At 39.9% G+C, this 23,529-nt stretch overlaps 1 protein-coding gene across 4 annotated transcripts in view; it reads right to left on the bottom strand.

The window, feature by feature from the left end:
• Nucleotides 1–23,529, bottom strand: part of PKN1 (protein kinase N1) — an 88,908-nt gene that overhangs the window by 53,714 nt on the left and 11,665 nt on the right. For 2 of the 4 annotated variants that reach the window (XM_034407359.3, XM_087887316.1), the window contains exon 2: nt 18,040–18,122. The exons of the other annotated variants lie outside the window; for them this stretch is intronic. In XM_034407359.3, the coding sequence (XP_034263250.2) occupies nt 18,040–18,045 (6 nt within the window). In that variant the 5' untranslated portion in view covers nt 18,046–18,122. The remainder of the gene's footprint in view (nt 1–18,039; nt 18,123–23,529) is intronic. 4 annotated transcript variants of the gene reach the window in all.

Here is a 23,529-nt window from a genome sequence, read left to right as displayed (position 1 = left end):
AACTCAGCTTGAATCACCAGATCCACGTAAAAGGAAAAAAGTTTTCCCCCTCCAGCTTGCTTACCTTAGCTGCTAGTCGCAACGCTTGCCTTGCTTCGCTTGCCTGAATCCATTCCATCAGCAAGCCACTCCCTGCCTGCAATCAAGCAGAGAGGGAGTTGTGGACTTCAACTCCCAGAATTCCTCAGCCAGCAAAACAAAGCTGGCTGAGGAATTCTGGGAGTTTAAGTCTACAAGTCTTAAAGTTGCCAAGGTTGGAGACCCCTGTTCTATTGGGTAAGTTTTTTTCCCCTTTGGGAGCATTAAAAAAAATAGTTAATTGGGGGTTTTTTTAGTTGTTCTTTTTTAGACCTAGCCATTTAGAGTTTAGGAAGTTTTAAATTTAGCTTTCATATAAAAATAAAAATAAAATAAAATAATATTTGTGCAGCTTTCTGAGATTTAGTGTGTTTCTGTAGTGTTTCACTCTAACTACACAAACACACAAAATCTCACAAAGCTGTACGTGGAATTTTGTGTGTGTAAAGTGTGAAAGTTGTTTTTTTGGGCTTTTTGTGGCTGTGTGAGGTTCCTGCTTGTTGCAGGGGCCATTTTGGGTCTAGCACAGCTGCTTTTACATTGTGGGTGAGCCAGTTGATGTTTTTTAATTTTTATTTGGTGTGCGTTGGAAGAGGGGTAGTCTTATACGGCGAGTATAGCCCAAACCCTATATTTTAACAGGAAAAGTCGGGGGTCGTCTTATATGCCCAGTCGTCTTATACGCCGGAAAATACGGTATTTTTTTTTTTTTTAATAAAACAGTTCTGAACTTTAAGTAGCAGAGGTACTGAAAATCTAAACGCTGCAATGCAATGAGTCATGTAACCGTGACATAGCAAAGATTTACAGAAATACTGTTGCTGCATAATAATATTTTGTAGAATCTCATTAGCTGGATGAATGGATGTCAATGGTAAACCAACCACTGAGAAAGTACTTCTAATTCATATGTAGGATACAAAACAAAAACTCAAAATAAACAAAACAAAAACCCAAAACAAGTGAAACAAAAGCCAGGAATTTAAAGGATTACAAGCAGGAGACAGCTGAACAAGAATTGGACTTAAGCCATCAAAGAGCCAGCAGGTTTCAGACATCCTTTTTATTTTAAAAGGGAACTGACTGGAGAAACTACCCTGATTGGAAACCAAGCCTTACAATGAAAACTTGTAATGCAGCTTAATGTGTCAAGTGTCGGCATGATATAAACCCTTTGAAGCAAATGAACAGTTGACCATTTTTTGGAGAAGCCAACCAGTTACCTCAGGGGCAGATAGTACATAGTTCATGGGCTGCATAAGGTCCCCAGCATAAAAACACCATACTACCAAATTGTAGCCCATGTTTGATAATGCCATCCCAGCTTAAAATAAGGTTTGGAATGGGAGTGGCATTTCCACCTTTAAACAGCACTCTCTCAGGACCCAAATCACACCAGTGATATTTGACAATTTTGCAACTGAATTTGATTCTGAAAAGTATTTGCAGTATTGAAAAACCTGTATTTTCCCAAAAAATCACCACCTGTTTGTAGCTTTCTAGTTACTTGGAAGAGTAAACTGCACAATCCAGGAAAGTTGACCATCCCAGCCTCAGCTAAAGCAGCTACTCCTGGAACGCTGGACAGCAAACTCCATAGGAGAAAAAAAAATTATTCTTTCTTTGGATTGATACTCTGATATAATATTCCCAACGAATTTGGGTGGAAGCAGCAAGCATTTTAGGCCCATATATTTATTTATTTATTTATTTATTTATTTATTTATTGAATTTCTATACCGCCCTACTCCCGAAGGACTCAGGGCGGTGTACAGCCAGGAAATAAAACACATAAATATACAAAATTTAAAATCAAATAAAATAAATTAAATAAATTTGGCTGAATTTATATCCATAATTTAAAATACCCATAATTTTAAAATACAATTAAAAATTAAAAATTTTCATTTAAAAGGGAGAAAATTTAGGCGAGGCCCGCTTGATGAAATAAAAGCGTCTTCAACTCGCGGCGGAAGGTGCGCAGATCCGGGATCCTCCGTATCTCTGGGGGGAGCTCATTCCAGATCGTCGGTGCCCCCACAGAGAAGGCTCTCCCCCTAGGGGCCGACAGCCGACATTGTTTGGCCGACGGCACCTGGAGGAGCCCTTCTCTGTGGGAGCGTACTGGTCGGTGGGAGGCTGTTGGTGGTAGTAGGCGGTCCCGTAGATAACCAGGTCCTAAGCCATGGAGTGCTTTAAAGGTGGTAACCAAAACCTTGAAGCGCACCCGGAAGACCACCGGGAGCCAGTGCAGCTCGCGCAGGAGAGGTGTTACATGGGAGCTCCATGTTGCTCCCATAACCACCCGCGCGGCGGCACTCTGCGCCAGTTGGAGCCTCTGGGTGCACCTCAAGGGGAGCCCCATGTAGAGAGCATTACAATAGTCCAGACGAGAGGTGACGGGGGCATGAGTGACTGTGCGTAACGAGTCCCGATCTAGAAAGGGACGTAACTGGCGAATCAGGCGAACCTGATGAAAAATCCTCCCGGTCACGGCCGTCAAGTGCTCTTCTAAAGACAGCCGTGAATCCAGGAGGACGCCCAAGTTACGAGCCCTTTCCGTGGGGGCCAATGATTCGCCCCCAATAGCCAGCGATGGCACCAGCTGACTATATCGGGACGTCGGAAACCACAGCCACTCGGTCTTGGATGGGTTGAGCCTGAGCCCGTTTCTCCCCATCCAGATCCGTACGGCCTCCAGGCACTGGGACATCACTTCAAGGGCATCGTTGGGGTGATCCGGGGTGGAGATGTACAGCTGAGTGTCGTCAGCGTACAGATGGTACTTCACCCCGAAACCACGGATGATCTCGCCCAGCGGCTTTACATAAATGTTGAACAGGAGGGGCGAGAGAACCGATCCCTGCGGCACCCCACATATAAGGGGCCTCGGGGTCGATCTCTGCCCCCCTGTCAACACAGACTGCGACCGGTCAGAGAGAAAGGAGGAGAACCACCGTAAAACGGTGCCTCCCACCCCCAACCCTTCCAGCCGGTGCAGCATGATACCATGGTCGATGGTATCAAAAGCCGCTGAGAGGTCTAACAGGACCAGGACAGAGGAACAACCCCTGTCCCGAGCCCTCCAGAGATCATCAACCAACGCGACCAATGCCGTTTCCGTGCTGTACCCAGGTCTGAAGCCCGACTGGAACGGATCTAGATACGACGCTTCATCCAGGTACTGGGGTAGCTGTCGCGCAACCACACTCTCAACAACCTTCGCAACGAAGCAAAGGTTGGAGACTGGACGATAGTTAGCCAATACTGCCGGGTCCAGGGAAGGCTTCTTGAGGAGAGGCCTTACCACCGCCTCTTTCAGGGCGGCGGGGAAGACACCCTCACCCAACGAAGCATTTATAATCCCCTGGAGCCAGCCTCGCGTCACCTCCCGGGAAGCCAGCACTAACCAGGAGGGACACGGGTCCAACAAACATGTGGTCGCGTTCAATCTACCCAGAATCCTGTCCACGTCATCTGGGGTCACAGGATCAAACTCATCCCAGATAACAGTCTCAAAACCTGTCTCCATCACCCTCTCTGGATCTATCGCGTCAGAGTCCAGACCTGCCCGAATCTGAGTGATTTTGTCATACAGATACTGAACAAAATCCTCGGCTCTTCCCTCCAAGGGGTCCTCCCGCGCTTCCTGGTGGAGCAGGGAGCGGGTCACCCTAAACAGGGCGGCCGGGCGATTATCTGATGACGCAATAAGAGCAGCAAAATGAGAACACTTTGCTGCTTTTATCGCCACTAGGTAATTCCTAATATGAGATCTTACCAGTGTTCGGTCAGATTCAGAAAGACTAGCCCTCCAACAGCTCTCTAGGCGTCTTTTCCGGCGCTTCATCTCCCTCAGCTCCTCGGTGAACCAAGGAGCCAGGCGAGATCGGCGCCGGGTCAGAGGCCGCAAAGGCACGACTCGATCCAGGGCTCCAGCCGCCGCCCTATCCCAGGCGGCAACTAGGTCCCCAGATGAGGCGTGAGCCAGAACCTCCGGGATTGGCCCAAGTTCCATCTGGAACCTATCAGGTTCCATCAGGCGCCTGGGGTGGTACCATCTTACCGGTTCCGCCTCCCTGCGGCGGGGTGCTGCGGTTCGAAGGTCAAAGCGAAGGAGCGAGTGATCTGACCATGACAAGGGCTCGATGACTAAATCCCCTATCTCGAGATCACTCAACCACTGTCCAGAGACAAAAACCAGGTCCAGTGTGTTTCCCCCAGTGTGCGTAGGGCCATGAATTAGTTGGGTCAGGTCCATGGCCGTCATGGAAGCCATGAACTCCCGAGCCACCTCAGACGCCTCACCCACGGATGGCAGGTTGAAATCCCCCATGACCATAAGTCTGGGAGTATCAACCGCCACCGCGGCAATAACGTTGAGTAGCTCGGGCAGGGCTGCCGCCACGTGGCAGGGAGCCAGGTACGTGATCAGCAAGCCCATCTGAACCCCATGGCCCCACTTCACAAGGAGGGACTCACAACCGGCTGTCTGAGGTACAGTGGTCTCCCTCGGCCTAAGGCCTTCTCTAATAATAACCGCTACTCCCCCGCCCCTCCCCTGTGACCTTGGCTGATGGAATGCGTGGAAACCTGGTGGGCACATTTCTACCAGAGGGACCCCTCCCTCTGGGCCCAACCAATAAAGAAATAACCTCAAGATTTCCTTTCACTGAATTGCTTCAATGTACAGTATTCTGATGTGACGCTTCCTTGAAATAGTTGTACGGTGGGCAGAAGGAGACTCTTCGAAAATTATTCATAATCAGAAGCTATGTTTGTCTTCTTTACAAAGACACTCAGTGAAGGAAAAAAAGAGTGTGCCTGATTTAGATTTTAAACTTGCCACGGAGTCCCTTAAGTAATACAGCTAAAAGGACAATTATTTGCTTCTGCAGCTTTGGAAACTATACCACACTAGCATACCAGTTTAAAATATTATGTATCAATAATGATTTCAATCATCTGATACTGGTAACAAAACTAGTTTTATATTGGTATTTCAAGTTCCAGTTCACTGATATCCAATGATGCAGACAAATTCTTAGGACAGGTTTGACAAACTGTTTATCCTTTTTCCAGTTTGGCTTCGTAATGATGATGTTATCCGTTCAGTTGAATACAACTCTTGGCAATTCTGTAGGACAGATCTCTCCACATTTTCCAATCTTGCACTATTTCTTTGAGTTTTTCTATGTTCTGGTTGGTGTCATCTTTGATAGTGTCCAGCCACTGTATTCTTGGGTGGTCTGGTTTCCTTTTACTGCTAACTCTTCCAACATAATTGCTTTCTCCAATAAATTCCTCCTGTGCACGGCCAAAGTAAGTGAGGTACAGTTTCATGATTTTGCCTTCTAGTGACATGTTTGGTGTTATGTGTTCCAGTACTTGATTGTTAGTCACCTTTGATGTCCAAGGAATACACAGAAGCCTTCTCCAGCACCATGGCTCAAACAAGTCTTCCTGTCTTGCTTTTTAAGCTTTCACAACCATACACAGCTACCGGGAACACAATACAGCAAAATAATTTACATTTAGTTGCCAGGTTGATGTCCTTGCTTTTCCATATTTGGTTCATGTTCATCTTTGCTGTGAGACCCAGTGCAATCTGATATTTTATTTCGGTGCTGCATTTATAGCTTTGACCTATCTGAGATTCTAGGAAAGTGAATTTCTCCACACATTCCACGCTTCACCATTAATTACTAGTTTGAGGATTCTCTTCCTTGTAATGGTTATGAGGTTGGTCATTTTGATGTTCAGGAAGAGACCAACATTCTCACTTTCTTCTTTGATTTTCTTGATCAGATGTTCCAGGTCGTCTTTGGTTTCTGACAGGAGAGTTGTACTGTCAGCATATCAAAGATTGTTGACGTTTCTTCCACCAATTTTTACCCCAATTTTTGAGTTTTCATGATCTAGCTCCCTCATTATCATTTTGGCATACAGATTGAATAAGAAAGGGAGAGAATGCAACCTTGTCACATTCCTTTCTCTGTCTTAAACCAATTCGTGTCTCCATATAGTGTTTGCACAGTGGCTTCCTGATTTCTGTACAATGATTGTACCAACTTGACCAGATGTGCTGGTATCTCCAGATCTTGTAGGGTTCTTCACAGCTTGTCATAATCAACACAACTGAAGGCTTTCTTGTAGTCAGTGAAGCATATGTAAATAATCCTTTGATATTCATTAGATTTCTCCATGATCCAGAGCAGATTTGCAATATGATCATAGGTGCCATGACTCCTTTGGAAGCAGCTTGGACATTTGGTGATTCCCTTTTGATGGTTGGTAGTAGACATTGTTGTATAATGTTAAGCAGAACCTTGCTAATGTGAGGGATGAGAGCAATTGTACAATAATTGGAACAATTTTTAGAGTCATCCTTTAGTGGAATGAACACTGAGTGTTTCCAATCCTGTGGTCATGTGTTAGCTTCCCAGATTTTCTCGCACAGGTCTTTAATGACTTTGGGTGGTGCAGGTCTCAGTAATTCTGCAGGAATGTGTCAACACCTGGAATCTTGTTGTTTGGCAGTTGGTCCATTGCCCATATAATCTCTTCCTCAAGAATGGTCGATTCTATTTCTACTTCTCTTTCCTCATCATCCTGAGGCTGGGCTCCTTTGCTACCTGCATACAGACAGCTCTTCTGTATATTCTTGCTATCTGTTCTTGATGCCTTGTTAGTCAGACAATTCTTTGCCTTGCTTTTAATGATAACTTTACGAGCAATAAATGGTGTTCAGATCTTTCTGATTTGCATAAATGCATTCCTGGTGTGACCCTTCATGTAGGCCGCTTCAAGCTGTTTGTATTGCTCATCCCAGCAAACTTCATTATCCTTCCTTGCTGCCCTCTGGAAATCTGCATTCAGCTTTCTTCTTTAATTAATTTAATAATTTAATTATTAATTAATTAGGTTGGCTTCTTAACAGATGATAAGGAAAAAAGAGACAGCTAGTTGTAGGAATGTATGATGCCTCGAGTGACAGAGCAATTGTAGCACTAAAGACACTTCTGAAAAAAAATCTAATTTAGGCTTAGAAGTAGGCAACTCTAGGCTGTTTGTTTACATATCTTTCTTACACAATATAAGGTGTTTGAGCAAATGGTTGGTGACCAACTCCAGGACTGTCCAAAGTATATTATTTTCTAGATCCATTTCTACCTGAGTTTGGTCAAAAAACTCTTCATCACCCAGAGGGATTATCTTTGGCTAGAGAGAGAAACCGGAACAACTCTGCTGGCTGATTAGAGATTTCCATAGTTAAAAATTATACTAGTAAATTATTAAAATGTGAAATGCCAACAATAAGAGTTTTAATCTCAAAACTAAAATATCTGTTAATATTTATTTCAAAATAACTAAGTGACTACAAATATTACTGCTGGTAGTGCTGGTAAGATTTTACCACAGGCTTAGTTCAATTGTGTTTCAGAATGCAGTTGTTCACAGATGAGTTCAATCAACTTCAACTGTTGCTTGCCTTGGCTTCTTAGCAACTCATAAGATGAAGATTAATTGGCAATGGCAGATAAGTTTATTTCAGGCAATCCACAAAGAACAGACTCTTGTTTATTCTGCCACAAGAGAACTTTTAATGCAGCTACAGTATTAACAAAACAAGGCAAAAATTCTTCTATTACAAGGCAATAGATTTAACCTTGTTCCTAATAAACAGCTTTGTTTTAGGGTAGAAGCTTTGTGCACTGAAGGCCCCAGTATCAATTCCTAGAAGCTTGAATTAAAAAAGATTAAGTTGCAGGTGATCACAAATACCTTTGTTCTGAAAGCCTGAAACACAGAGTAGGCAATAGCAGTTTAGACTATTTGATGTAAAGCAGCATTTTTTGTTTTTTTTTTTAAGGCTGAAGTGAAGAATTTTTTAACAGATCATCCTCTTTAGTCACTTATTAGAAAACATATATGGTTGTCCATCTTATATGCTATTGCTAAGTGCTATATACCATAATTCTGGACAGCTTACAGCAGTGATGTAAGGATTTTCCAGACTGAGTATCCAAACTGTGTGTATGCGCGCGCACCTGAAACCCCAAATTGCAATGCACGCACGGGCCCCGCACACGAGCCCTGCCCCTCCACATATGCGCGCATGGCCCCCCGCATGCACCCTGCCCCCCTGTGAATGTGCGCACGTGCCCGCCACACGTGCCTCACCCCCCACGCATGTATGGCAGAGACCTGAAGACCAGTTGGCCGGTGGGAGGCTTGCAGAGCTGAACTGGGGTGACGGCTCATGTGCCCACAGAGAGGGCGCTGTGTGCCACCTCTGGCAAGCGTGCCATAGGTTCGCAATCACGGGCTTACAGCAACTACAATAAAACTATGTAAAAAAATTAAAAATCAAAAACAAACAAAGCCTGGCAATCTTAAACAACACTTCCCAATAACAATAATCACAGGGCTCCAGCTTCACCCGATCCCAATGCTTGGAAGAAGAGCCAATTTTTGAAGGTCTACTTGAAGATTAAAGGCCTGCTGGTGTGTGTGTGTGTGTGTGTGTGTGTGTGTGTGTGTGTGTGTGTGTGTGTGTGTGTGTTACACAAGATAGGGATCACTACCGAGAAGGTATACTACTTTTTGTTTGCAGAAGGTACATGGAGTGTACTCATCGTATCTATCTGGTGAGATAAGCAGAAACCCTCACAGAGAGGCAATCTCACAAATAAGGTGTTACCATGTCACTGATAACCAATATCAGAAAAACTGGAAGCCAGTACAGCTTGTGCAGCAGCGCTGCAAACCAAATGGCACTGACACTGTGCACCTGCTGCATTCTGGAACAATGGCTGTTTTCTGAACTTCATCAACGGAAGCTCCATGTATACTGTAGCGTGTACATCACTGGGAAGTGGAAAGGCCAAGAGTGGTCTATGAATGGGCTCAACTGACCCACAATGGATCTGTGCAAAGGCACCACCTAGCTATAGCAGCCATCTGATTCTCAAGCAGGAGTTCTATGTCCAAGAGGACTCCAAAGTTGTGCCTCAACTCTGCCAGGAAAGTTCTACCCCACTGAGAGTTGGGGAGGAGGTCTACCTCTACTCCTTCCCAGTGAAATTCTCTTGTCATGTTCCTGCTTTGCTTCCAAAGCAAAAAGGAAACCAGTGCTCATAGTACTTGGCTACAAAGTCCAGCCAATAAATCAAAGGGACTGGACATTCAAAGAATTGTTTAGGTATAATACTACTAATTCTCAACATTCTTTTCCCCATCAATACCAATTATCCTCCAACATCACAAATATCTTATAACAACAGTGGTTGAATTTGTTATTATAGTACTGGATGATTTTGCAGAATTTTAGAACAGGATATAAAACAATACCATACTGTGCCGCATTCCCTTAGTGTATCTCGGTTTTCGAGACACTGGGACACTGGCAATTTTCTAATATATCCTGCAGGGCATTAACCAAGTGCCGATACAGCAGCGTAATAAATAATTCATGCAACTTGGCAAACAGCCGACACAAAGCAATGGGCATATAGATCTTAACTTTACTGCCAGGACTTTTGTGCATTCAGCAACTGGAGTAATGGGGAGGAGTTGGAAGAATTCCTGCTACAGTTAGCATCATCTATTAAAGACTTTAGGGTTAGCGTCCACCATTAGGGAGTGTCCATTTTTTCAACTTTCAATTTCCAAACATTTGGGGTGCTCAAAATTGACATGCCTCAGGGATTGTAAAGATATTTTGGTTACTTTGATAAAATATTTAATATAATATTTAATATAATTACGGTAGATGTGCTTGGTAAGTAACTCATAAATATCATAACTTTTTAACATTTTGTTTGCTTCATTTACTATAAGGATAAATGCTGGGCTCAAACACACCAGAACGACACATACATATCTTGACATGTGCCATGATCCACAGCTTTCTCCATTTCATTTCGCCATACTGGAAGCATTTGCAGCAGTCATGGTAATAAATCTCTCCACTCTGGAAATTAAATTCTGCGTTTCAGTAGCTAGCTAACAGAATGAGCTTCTCAAACTTAACTTATGGCTAGGTAAGTTATTGCCAGCAAGGAATTATACACACAGAGAGAAAATCAACCTGCTGCATAAAGAAGGAGTTAAGCTGCATATGAGGGAGGGGAAGAGGAAGTGTCCCAGGACTTTTTCCTCCCTCTTTTTTGAGCCAAAAGATATTTGGCCATTCTTTTCTCAACCTTGAGAGTCCGAGCATCTGTTCTATATTTACACAGTGATTCTTTCTGGCCTAAGAACTGCTGGTTTCCCTCTTGCCAATTTCAGCCTTCATACAAGCTAATGCTGTGGCTCTAAATGCAGGGAAATGCTTAATGCCATGATACAGCACAAGGTAAACTTTACTACTGACCTTTTCTTTTTATATCCTGCACTTACACTAGATCGATAAAAAAGCACAACTGCAGTCCTCAATTTAAAGGCAGAATAAGAAAAAAGTTGGAGGGGAAAATGAAAAGATAAGGGGTCTATTTTTAATGTGGTGAGGATTTTAGTTTTTCCCTCTGGCATCTGGTGAAGGAGCTATTGAATGACAGTTGCAAATCAAATGAAACCTGGTAAATTTAGTTTTCTTGATGGCCTTCCTTTCTTACTGTTTCCAAACAATAAAATATCTGATGACTAATTGTTACAAAAAAGACAAAGACCAAAGCATACCAGATCACAGAAAGTAGGAGGGGAAAGGATTTTAAGAAAATGCTAGTCTATGAAGGTTGTTTTCTTGCTTTCTTATAAACTGAATGCCAACTACATTGTACATGTTAAAATTATCAAAACATTTATCCATTCTACATCTATTATTTTTTGTTTTCCAAAACTATTTTATAATTGCTGTTTCTCAGACAACTCCTTTGCAAACAGCAATAAACATACTGCTTATTACAATCCTTTTAAGATGCCAGGTGTAACATGCATTTAAAAGAGAGTTGAGAAGGCAGGAAAAATAAATTACACCAATATCTTTGTCTTCAAAATCCCAGATAAATACATTCTTTACAGGATTCTTCCTATTCAGAAACTGTAACTTTCCTACTGCAAAGAATGGAAAAATGTGTCCTCTATTTTCCAGTGATGAAAAACAAGCAAAACTGCAGCTCTCCACTTGCTTTTGCTTTTCCTATGAATATTTTGTTTACAAAAATAAAACTTTCAATTATACCTGATTTTTTAAACAAGATTTTTATGTGAAACTAGACGAGAATTTTCCCCCCAGGATATCTCCCTTGCAAGGCACCCCATCCCATCCTCACATGCAACACTAACCATCACTACAGGGAGCAGAATTTCTAAATCACATATGGAAAATTACTAGAAAATCCCCTGCATTCATACGTAGCTCAGGTGCTGTGATGGTAGGGAGAATGTTAAAGCCAGCTGCTATTTGGCGAGAGAGTTTTTATTCTTAACTGAGCATTTCTTATTTGATCATTTGTTACTTAGAATTCTGATTAGAGTGCCTGATATGTTAACAACAAATGGAGGAATTGAGCCTTTTTCTTACTTTAGCACACATCCTCTTTTTCAGGGGCCTTTAGATTTGGCCTGCCAGTCTAGATTCTCTCAGAGGACCAACCTTATTCAGCAGACTCTCAAAGATTGCTACAGGACAATACAAACCCAAACTTAGAGTGTTACATCCATCTTCTGCCTTGGTAGTTATTCATGTTTGGTTGCTGTAGGGATAGACAATTTCTTTCTTTCTCTATATCTGAATTCTTTTTCCTCCTTTAAAGTATTGCAGGCATACAAAGAAAGACTGAAGCACTACCCAAAGTATAAATTTATTCTTTTCCAGAGAAACTTTGGGAGAAGCATTTGTTAGAGAACTTGGAAGCTTGGCACATTTTCAATATATGGCTAAATGCCGGTATCAGGCTTTGCAAATCCAGGCCAGTTTCCCCTTTAACCATTCTCAGGGCCAAGGAACCATAAGAACTTCTCTGTTTGACCCACCTGGCTCCTCTATAAAAGCTCCCTGTTAGCCTGCTTTTTGTGGATAATTCAGGTGAGCTAACATATGGGGCCATAAGGAACCCAAACTATTTGCTGAAAAAGACACAGAGATGCAGATCAAAGCCAAAACCATCCCATGTGGTGAAGGACAAGTGGCTAGAGAAGGTTTTGTCCTACGAACATAGTGGGATTTAGAAGTTGGTATGATGGCAACCAAGTCATCCAATTTCCTGCCAGCAAGCTCCCCTTGTGTAGGTCACTAGAGTTTAGTAGGGATTATGAGAAACTTCGCAGGAAGACATTGTTTCTGTTACCATCCATAGGCAAAATGGGGGAGGGGGAGAAAGGATGGCGCTTGAACAAAAACTGCCTTGATTTTGGAAAGCCAAGAAATGTCATTTGCCTGAGCAAATTCATTTTAGGTTAATGAAGCAGGCTGTGCTTTCTTCCACCCCTTTCCAACTCTTGTCTTGGACAAAAGCCAGATGAGAGAAACTGACTCAGATGCTGGGAACCAGGGGAATTTGTTGCCTTTTGTCCAAAGGGACCTTCAAAAGATTTGCAACTGTGTAGGAGAAGAGAACTGGTCATACAGTTGATTCATCCCTCCCAGGAACCCACGCCAAAATATCAGCAACTAAACTGGCACATTACAACATTACAGGCTAATGAAGCAGGCTGTGTCCATGTTACAATAAGATAAGCATGAAGTGAGAAAATTTCCCACTAGGCCAACTGAACCCACCACTGAACCCACCCATTTAGTGGAACTGATTATAGTGGGATGCCTTTAGTACCACTTAGTGGAACTAGAATTACATCTATCAATGGTTGGAACAGGGATTAGTGCATGAATTAAAAGCCCATTCGTTAAGTGAGAGCAAGCATAACAGTTTGCAATGCCTGGTATTACCTCTCAGACTACAGATTCTGGACATTTCATCATCCTCTCTAGAGAATCCTGATAGATGAAATTATTAATTTCTAAATGAATGATCAGCACTCTTGCCGAACTACAATTCCTAGGTTTCTTTGGGGAAAAGTAAGACAATTATATGAGGCACAAAAATTTTATCATACAGGGCTGTCTGGAATATCTGATGCAAGACATTGTTCCCGGAACAGTACCTATGAGCAGGTGATCTGTGGAATATGTTGTCAACTAGTGATTACAACATGAATGAGGGGTTTGGTTTCTTTTGTTCTGCCTTCATGGAGGAAGGGGGAAAACAAGGAAAAGTTAACAGGCAAAAATGGCTTTTTTGTACATGATTTGATTACATTTTTAGCTTATTATTCCCTTTGGTTGTTTTACAGAAATTATAGCAATCTCTGTTATTCAATCCCCAATATGATACTATATTCAAATATAATAATTTGAATTCTGGAACATAGGATGCACACCCAATAATTATCAGCAGTTACAACTGTGAATGGTGGGTGATAGAAAGAGCTCTTCCTCCACAAACAATGGAAGATAATTAGCTGATTTTTAACTCATCCTTAAATTATCTAATTATGGAGGACTAGAAAGTTGATGAAATTTATTGACACTACCAAATTATTTAGTGAGGTTTAAGATGGAAAAGGACAATGGAAAACTTTAAATGGATTTCTCCAAACAAGAGGATCAGGCATAAGGTGCTCAACTCTCTTCCGCTGGGTGTGTTCAAGCAGAGGCTTAATAATAATGTATCAGAAGTGCTTTAATTTAGATTTCTGCACTCAGCAGGAGATTAGCTTGATGGTTCCTTCCAGCTCTAGATAAGGCTTACAGTATTGACAGTATTGAATAATGCACATTATAGCATAGTAATAATAATTTTTAAAAGCCCAAATTCACACGTATACTAAAAGGGAACAGTCTAGGAGAGACCGACTAAGAAAGAGATCCTAGGGTAGGGATGGAAGTTTGATGAAAACTTTAATTAGGCTATTCTGGTAAACACACTTTTCATCTTGAGAATCATTAGAAAATATTTCTTTTTTAAAAATGTCACAATGAGTCATATTTGGAATACTATGGGAAGTTTTGTTCAACAAGCAAAAATAAAGTAGTGAAGTCATTTCCCTATGGAAAAAAATTGCCAAATCTAAGCTTCTTTGCTTAGAAAAGAAAGAGGTATAAAATTGGACAAGTCATTGAAAAAATAAAAATAAATTCTTTTTTCCATCATTAGATCAGAATTTTACAGCATATAAGTGAAGGGGAACATACAGTAATTGTCCAGAAACCATCATACTTAGGAGTCCTGCTTGCCAGGTGTTGCGAGATATCAGCTCTATGACAAAGAGTAACAATATCCTGTCAATCAGTGAAGTATAGTGATTTCTCTCGACTATAAGTCTACCCTAATATAAGTGTTGTCCTCCCTAGAGAAAAACTATTTCACAAAGTAGGCCATGTGAACATACTCAATTTTGCAATCCTATTTTGTATTTAATTAAACCCTGCTATTACTGTGTGGCTGATTTTTTCAGTACTGTATCAATTTTCTAACAGAAAGGGTAGGGAAGTATATGAATCCTGACCTGGATTGCTTTTTAAACAGTTTAGCAATTTTTTACATCTATGGACATACTGTCTGGCTGTGTCTACCCTACACTAACAGGTGCGGGTAACCCATTGAACCTTATTCGTGATGAGGATCGGGGATTACAATTATTCCCCATGTACGAGTAGTTATGTGATCCCCAAGCGGTCAGCATCCAACTTCTTAGAGCAGGGGTCAGCAACCTGCGGCTCCAGAGCCACATGCGGCATTTTGGGCCCTCTGTTGTGGCTCCCTGTCAGGTGATCCCACCACTGGCTGGTCCCGCCCCTCACCCTCCCCTCCCAGTCACTCCTCGCCTGGCCTGAGAAGGTAAGGGTGACGGCGGGGGAGCTACAGAGAAGCGGCCAAGGCAGAGAAAGAGAGATACAGAGAGAGAGGGAGGGAGAGAGACATAGAGAAATACAGAGAGAGAGGGAGAGAGGGGGGGAGGGGAGAGAGAGAGATGTCAAAAGGGTTTTGTGGTTCCCGGTGTTTTTTAACAACTGGTTCTCTACCCTAATGACCGGCTGGGTAGGCGTGGCTAGGGGAGGTCATGTGATTGGTGGAAGTGAGTGATATCGAGTTGGCCATGCCCACCCAGGTTTTGTGGCTCCCGGTGTTTTCTTTTTTGTGGGAAACGGGTCCAAATGGCTCTTTGAATATTTAAGGTTGTAGACCCCTGTCTTAGAGGAACAAGTGGCATTCAGCCACCCGAGTTTGAGCAATAACAGGTCTGTGATGCCCTTAAGATGTCCGGGTCTGCATGTGCATTACACTGTATCGAATTATGTTAGGCTAAACAGGGCTGGCTTCTGCCAAGGACACCTCTGAGTTTTCAGCATTAATGGATGGCATCTCTTGAATGCAATCTGATTTAACCACAGAAGGAGACGTACTCCAGTCACTCATTCTAAACTAAGAGCCAGAAGCCTAAAGAAAAGAATCATGAGAAGGCTCTTTGTAAATCGCTTAGTCTTCTGAAGTAAAAGTGGTCTAAAAATTCATAAATAAATAAAACAAGCTTAAGCATGCACTACTGCCTTGCTAAGGAAGAAGTATGGAAAGCAACCTGAGATTTAGAACCGCTTGACACAGCAGCAGGGAAACTGTTGTTTAATCAAAACATAGCTAAGGCCATGAGGTGTCTGAGATAACAAAGAGAGAAACAAGGAAGGCTTCATCACTGCCCTTCACTGTTCCCAGCTGCAGCAGCAGCAGCAGCTTGGAATTTACATCACTGTTGCACTTGAGCGGCATTGATAGTAGCCATGAGGTAAAAATAAATTTAAAGTTATGTTATCAAGTCTGCTTCCTGACCTAATATAAGTGTTGGAAATCAAATGTAATCTGTGAAAATATTAACATCTGCTGCACTTTTAGAAAGTGATGTTGAAAATGAACATCACACGATGGTGGCAGCAGCAACCAGTAGGAATGAAACAGCCACAACTTTCCCAAATTTCATCCCTTGGGAGTCATGGTTCCCAGATACATGTAAGTCAGCCCATTTGAGGTACCTTGGTTCAAAAATTGTGCACATGATTTCATCCAATTAAAGGTCATGACAAGATTTTCAGTAGTATCTAGATGTGCCCTAAGATTCTAAACAGCACATTAAAGCAAAGTTGAGGAAATCATACTAATGTTTCTATGTGGTGGACAAATTATAAAGCATTTTCTAATTAATTGAAAACTAATTTGCATTCAATCATCCTGCTTAAATTCCCTCCTATCACATCCAAATTAAATAACAGCAGCCAAGGGAATTTAAATAGAGTCTTTGTTCCTGTTTTAGCAAAGGGTAAGGATTAAACAGATGAAGGTAGCTTTTCAAAAAATCAGTCAGCTTGTTTGCTGTTGAGACCTAAAATTGGAACTTGCTTAGCAAATTGTATGCTGTTATGTCTTGTCATTTCTTTTGTATGAAGTAAAAGAGCACCTCAGTAGCAATCAGGAGAACAGAAGCCTTTGAAATGTGAATTTACAAAAGATAAATTAAAATATCATAACTGGAATGAGTCTTTCAAAGAAAGAAAAGAGATTGGGAAATTGCAAATGTCATCAAGGAAATAAAATTGGAATATTTTAGAATACATATGTAATAAGAAGTATTTCCTACTTCAATTAATTACACAACAAAAGATTAAAGAGAAATGCAGGTCTGGCTTAAAAAAAATTGTAAAGTTCATGAATTGACAAAAATACAAGGTTCTAATTTTGGACAATAACATCAAAGAAACAGTATTGATAATTACTGATATCTGCACACAAAGAAACAGCTTTGCTTAATGCACTCCACAAACGTCTGCTTCTGTTCTCAAAATGGAAGATCACTCCATTCTAAGACATATATAATAAATTTTAAGACACACTATTTTTCATTAGGAAGCCACAAATGTTGGCTGACTTTACTAGCTAATCAACCTAATTTTATTTATGAACAACACTGATTTCTTCTTTGCCCCTTCCTCCTCTTTGTAAGAGTCATAAACCTGAATCCACAAAGCATTTTACAGGTACCGGTATTTCAAATATAGTACAGTGAAATATAATTCGAAGCCAGAGTCAAGAAGGAATTATTATTCAGGGAAAGATGATTATATCAACCTTTCTTCAAATTATTAAAGATTTCTATTCTTAAATTAGCTATTGAAAGATAGTATACATGAACTAGATTTCCAAAGTCTTTTTTATTTGTAAAGATACTTGGTTTTTGCTCAGTTTTCTAATCCATTGCTTTTAGAATCCATGTACTTTTGATTTAGTTTGAAAATTTGCAAATTTTTGCTCAGTGTTGGAATTGGGCCTCACAACTGATTTATTACATTATGATAACCAAGTATATCAAAGTTGTACCTCCAGGTGTGTTCCCTTTTTCATTGTTCTTTAATACCGATAACAGCATATACTTGAAATAGAACATGTCTCTAATTATTTTGTACTATTCTGAAATAGTATTTCCTGTATGTCTACAGACAAATCCAAATCCAAGGACCAAGGCCTATAATCATACTGTTTTGTTCCAAGTGGCATCCCTAAAGTGTAATGGAAAACGGTGGATTCCCCACACCACCCAATACATCATTCACTTGCAGCTACTTAAACACAAAGAGTCACAGGAATGGACAACTTATGAAAATAAAGCTCTGATTAACACATTGTCAACATTACCCAATTGCCAGTCAGAGCCAATATATAGCAAACATATTAGAAGAAATGAGTATCCATAGCAAACTGCCTGCTTGTACAACAACAGCCATTCAGAAAAGTTGTAGCTTAGTTTTGCAGTGAAGCCACCAGAACAGCTTCTCAAATTCAAAAGCAGGCAGTTGTAGCAATCAGAGGCACTTTGTATTCAAAGAAGAATCTCATTCTCTCTCTCTCTCTCACACACACACACACACAAATGCACACACACACACTAAAAGAACCCAATTGCTTCTCTCACCTCCATCACAGAAAGGATTCAAAGCTTTGAGCATTGAGAGGTATGAGCAGTTCTTCTATGTTCTTCCAGAAAATATTCTGTATCTAAGACGAATATGGAAATAGTAAACAGGCACATAAGAGTCTTGGCAGACACATGAGCTCTCATTCTCGCTACTCAAGCACCCAATACGAAGCCCTTTTTTTGTCCTCCTCCCCTCCCAAAACAATATAGTGTTACAGGGCATCAGTTTCTGGTTTCACTTCCATTTTGTGAAAAGCAAGTCAGTCCCCAGGCAAGAGGCTGAAAAGGTTTATACTGCAAAGCCAAACAGCCTACATTTCTGAATTGCAACTCCCAATAGCTGTACAAATCATGAAGGATGCCTTGAATTCTAGTTCAAAAACATATGGAATACTACAGGTCACCTTTCTCTATTCTACAGCTATATTAAACTTTCATGGCCCCGCAATTTCAAGCCAATACAACAAAATAATAAAAATAATAACTTTATTGTCATTGTATGTGTATACACAGTATACCCATACAACGAAATTCACTTAACACTCAAACATTGTTTGAGATATGCAGGCAGCCTAATATACTTAGATGGATCTGTGACTATAAAGGTATAATTTGGGAGCTGGCTCTATGTAATCTAAAAATTATTCACTTCAGGTAAATGTGTCTATGCCAAATTAAATTTTAGGTTTTGCTCTATTTTAAAAACTCTGCATTTTCTTCTATTTAGACACAGAGAAAGATAGCTTGAATCTGTTACTAAGGAAGTAATTTGAGGCTCCTGGGACATGAGAAGCAAGAACTGCATAAACATTTCCAAAGAAATATTTGCATTATTCTGTTAGAGAAAAAATAAGTCAAATAACATTGCATCTGTAAATCTAATTTATTGTTGCTGGACCAGCATCTGGATGCAATAAATTAATAAAAGCAGCCTTGAAAAGATAGAGGATGGATGGATGGATGGATGGATGGATGGATGGATGGATGGATGGATGGAATAGATAGATAGATAGATAGATAGATAGATAGATAGATAGATAGATAGATAGATAGATAGATAGATAGATAGATAGATAGATAGATAATAGACAGACACACACATATGTGATTGGGAGGGTGATACAGGCAGCGAAATTGAAGGAAAATAAAAAGCAAACAAATCAGGCAATGAAAATTACATACAGTTAAAATAGTTGCAGCAGTCATTTAAAAGGCAGTGTTAAGTGATAATACAAATTTCCTGGCTTTGGTAAATTACTGAATATGTATCACTTTATTTAAAAAAGCACCTGTGAGCTCAATTCAAGTAATGACAATACTGAATTTCTTGACAAAGTATATATAACTTCAGAATTGAATTTCCTTCTGAAATTCTTCCCACTCCCTTCCCCAAAGGATGGTCAATACCCAATAGCTCAGTAGGTTGAAATGGTCCTTTCCTATAAAGATAAATAACCAATAGACCAACCCTGACCACTTTTTGGTGGCCTGCAGAAATTCTGCTATGAAATTTAATGCCCCAAAATACAAACATCACTTTGGTAGAAGCAAAAAGAGGTCAGCAGAAAGGCTTATCACACATGAAAGGGTTCTTTTTTCCAAATCACAATCTCTGAAAATCCTAGTCCTACTTATGTGTATTATATCATAATGACATTGCTTCACTCACTGCAGCCATTAGTTGTCCAAAAAGTACCAAAACTAATGTATGTTTCACTCCCCAAGTAGCTTCATGTTTTTTGATACTGCTATTTCTCAGATTTGCAGAAACCGATCTAACTGTGCTATTAAGGCAAATATATTAAGCATTGTTAATTAAATAAATTAATATAGGAGCAAAGTTGTCATCTGAGTCTGCCTGTGGTTTGTATCTTTTATATGTAGCTTTTTGTTACTGGTGTAGCTGTAGGGAGAACAAAGTCTATAACAAAAAAATAATGTCCAGATTCAGCATCTGTCCTTGACAAAACACTGGAATAATTTTAACTGCGAACTATAGATGCCAAATACCCTGTCATTTTCTTTTTTAGTTGTTTAGTTTTGTTTAGTTGTTTAGTTATTAAACTGGGCACTAATCCAACATTGATTAACTATATCTAATTAGATGGGCAACATAAATACTCAAATTATATGGTAAAATCAAACCTGCTACAGACCAAACTGAGCATGATTGGTATTAATTTCACAATTCATCACAACATAACCTTATAAACTTACGTGTATTCCACAATCCTTGTGCATGCATAGCCTGATCATGTGCAGAGGATTTAAAATTTAGACACAATTTAGTCTACAGAAAGCAAATAAGGTTGTTCCGTCATCTGTCAGTCAGATCTGTACAGGAAACTAAAAGCTACTCTTGTAAAAAATGAAAGATTCTTGACAGCAAGCAGGTCCTGCTATTTTACATAAATGGTGATTAATAGCATTACTTCCTGATGGATTTTTAGTTATGTTGAGAAGTATCACCTGATTTGCTTGTTGACTTAAAAGCCACCACAAAATTCTCAGGATTGGGAATGTATTATGTACTGAGCAGCAAAATCGATGTATATTTTCTTGGAAGGAAGTCATGTTATCTATGTTATCCTTATTCAGTGACCCTGACTCTTTGTGATCCAGGAACAACATTTCACTAGGATTATTTGTCAATAACTGCTTTTTAAAATTCTTGTAAAATTTATCTTTATATAATTAATAAGATTGAATTGCCTTTCGTTTTTTCCCCAAGCATCATGGTCTTCTCTAATGAATCTTGCCTTTCCATTATATATTCAAAATATCTAAGCCTTAAGTTTGTTATTATTATTTGTCCTATGTGTAGACCAAAATATTCCCAACGATTTTCCACAGCAACAGCAGTTTCATTTTTCCTTGTTTAGACTTTCCAATGATCCAACTTTCATCACTTTATAGTCAGAATTGGGGAAAAAAACGTAATTTTCACAATACAAATAGAATAGAATAGAATTCTTTATTGGCCAAGTGTGATTGGACACACAAGGAATTTGTCTTTGGTGCATATGCTGTCAGTGTACATAAAAAGACAAGATACATTCATCAAGAATCATAAGGTACAACACTTAATGATAGTCATAGGGTGTAAATAAGCAATCAAATCATACTAGGAAGCAATCAATATCAATATAAATCATAAGGATACAAGCAATGAAGTTACAGCCATGCAGTTATAAGTGGGAGGAGGTGGGTGATAGGAACGATGAGAAGACTAATAGTAATAGTAATGGAGCCTTAGTGAATAGTTTGACAGTGTTGAGGGAATTATTTCTTTAGCAGAGTGATGGCGTTTGATAAAAAACTGTTCTTGTGTCTAGTTGTCTTGGTGTGCAGTGCTCTATAGCATCGTTCTGAGGGTAGGAGTTAAAACAATTTATGTCCAGGATGCGAGGGGTCTGTGAATATTTTCACAGCCCTCTTTTTGACTCGTGCAATATACTGGTTCTCAATGGAAAGCAGGTTGGTAGTAATTGTTTTTTCTGCAGTTCTAATTATCCTCTGAAGTCTGTGTCTGTCTTGTTGGGTTGCAGAACCAAATCAGAGTTATAGAGGTGCAGATGACAGTAATTCCTCTGTAGAACTGTATCAGCAGCTCCTTAGGCAGTTTGAGCTTCCTGAGTTGGCACAGAAAGAACATTCTTTGTTGTGCTTTTTTGATGACGTTTTTGATGTTAGGTGTCCATATGTTCATTGTCAATGCAATGTCTCTATGCTTTAATATCTAATATTATCCAGACTTGATAAAATGTTACCCTCTTTTTCTTAAATATATCTGTTGTCCAGGAAGTAATGCTATTAATCACCATTTCTGTTAAATAGTAGGACCTACCTATTCATATTCAGTTATCCTCAGTTTTTTGCACTCCTTGTATCACCTCACCTTACCTTTTGCTCTTCTCTGGAAGTCAGCATTTATTTTTCCTCTGTTTTCCTCTATTTTTATTGCCTTTCAGACTTTTTGGGGATGGCCAGTATTTTTAGTATATCAAGAGACAACTAGTTTGCATTTTAAGATGCCTTTATTTGCTTCACCTATGTGATGCCTTGAATTTCTGCCCAAAGGTATTCAGGCACTTGTACAGTACTTATCAATTCTAATACATTTAACCTATTACTTTCATAATGCAAACATGTGGAATATTGCTGATATTGTTTACATGATATTTGTTTTATGAATTTAAGTGGTAATTTTGAATCAAGACTGTTACAATCTGAACTGCAGTCAGTACCTGGCCTTGTTTGTGTGACAAAAAAGAATTTCCATCTTTGCTTATAGAGTATGTAGTCAGTTTCATTCTGGTAATCTCCATCTGGCAACGTCCACGTGTAGAGTCCTCTTTTAGGTGGTTGAAAAAATGTAATTGCTATAAACATTTAATATGCCTGGCCGAACTGTTATTAATCTGTTTCATTCCATAAAGTAAGGCAACATTTTCTCATTATTTCACATGTTATTTTACTTCTGATCTTATTATTGTAGTCTCCTATAGTGAGTAAGATACATTTCTCCAGTGTTGTATCTACAAGATGCTGCAAATTGTTACAACTGTTCAAACTGTTTATGCTCTGCATCTGCTGTTGGAACATAAGTTAGGGTTTCCATAATACTCACTGATTTGCCTTGAATTTGATCTGACATTACATCATTTTGGGGTTGTTTTCAAGCACTGTCTTCGACATTCCTTTTTAAAATAATGATGGCAACTCTGTTTTGTTTTCAGTAGAAGCTTCTCTGTGACCCATTTTACTCCATTTAAGTTTACTAATTTCCTTGACATTGATTCTGAATCTTGATTCATCGTTCTAACATTCTATGTACCAACAGTAGACATACCATTGCAATACCAAACTTTCTTTTGCCTCTGGGCTCACTAACATCTATGTCAGGGGTATCAAACTGGCAGCCCGCAGGCCAGATGCGTTACACGCAGGCCACACCCAGCCCAGTTCTGCGAATGGGGAAAACATTGCAAAATGTCACGTGATGGCAACGTGATGAGGCAAGTTTGACACCCTTGATCTATATAGACATCAATATATATCCTAATGTCTCTGTTTGGAATTGCATTTAAGAGCGGATACATTTCTCACTGAATTCTATGGTATTTACTCCTAACTTCCCCAAAATTGCTGCCATCTAGATGTATAGGGCAACTCGAAAAGGTTGAGATCAATGAGTCACGTCTTTAAAAAAAAACAGCTGCAAGAAAGTTAGTTTTGAGCAATGCCACTTAAAATCTCCTCTCATTCACAGGAAGAAAAAAGTCTAAAGGTAAAAATTATTATCCTTAACAGCACCATGAAGCTGTATGATTTGAATGCTAAAAGCAATACTAGATGTTATTTGGCATTCTACTAAAAACTATTGAATTGAATGATTTCATTAAAAACAGCACATTAATTGTGATAACCTTGTGGATTTTCAGACCATCTCAATACTTACATCTTTGGTTCAGATAGGCAGTCCAC

This window comes from Pantherophis guttatus, chromosome 2, assembly GCF_059756535.1.
Source record: "Pantherophis guttatus breed Tessera chromosome 2, ASM5975653v1, whole genome shotgun sequence".
NCBI classification, from domain to species: Eukaryota; Metazoa; Chordata; class Lepidosauria; order Squamata; family Colubridae; genus Pantherophis; species Pantherophis guttatus.
Note: the sequence above shows the minus strand (reverse complement) of the source record. Positions and strands in the feature narration are given on the sequence as shown.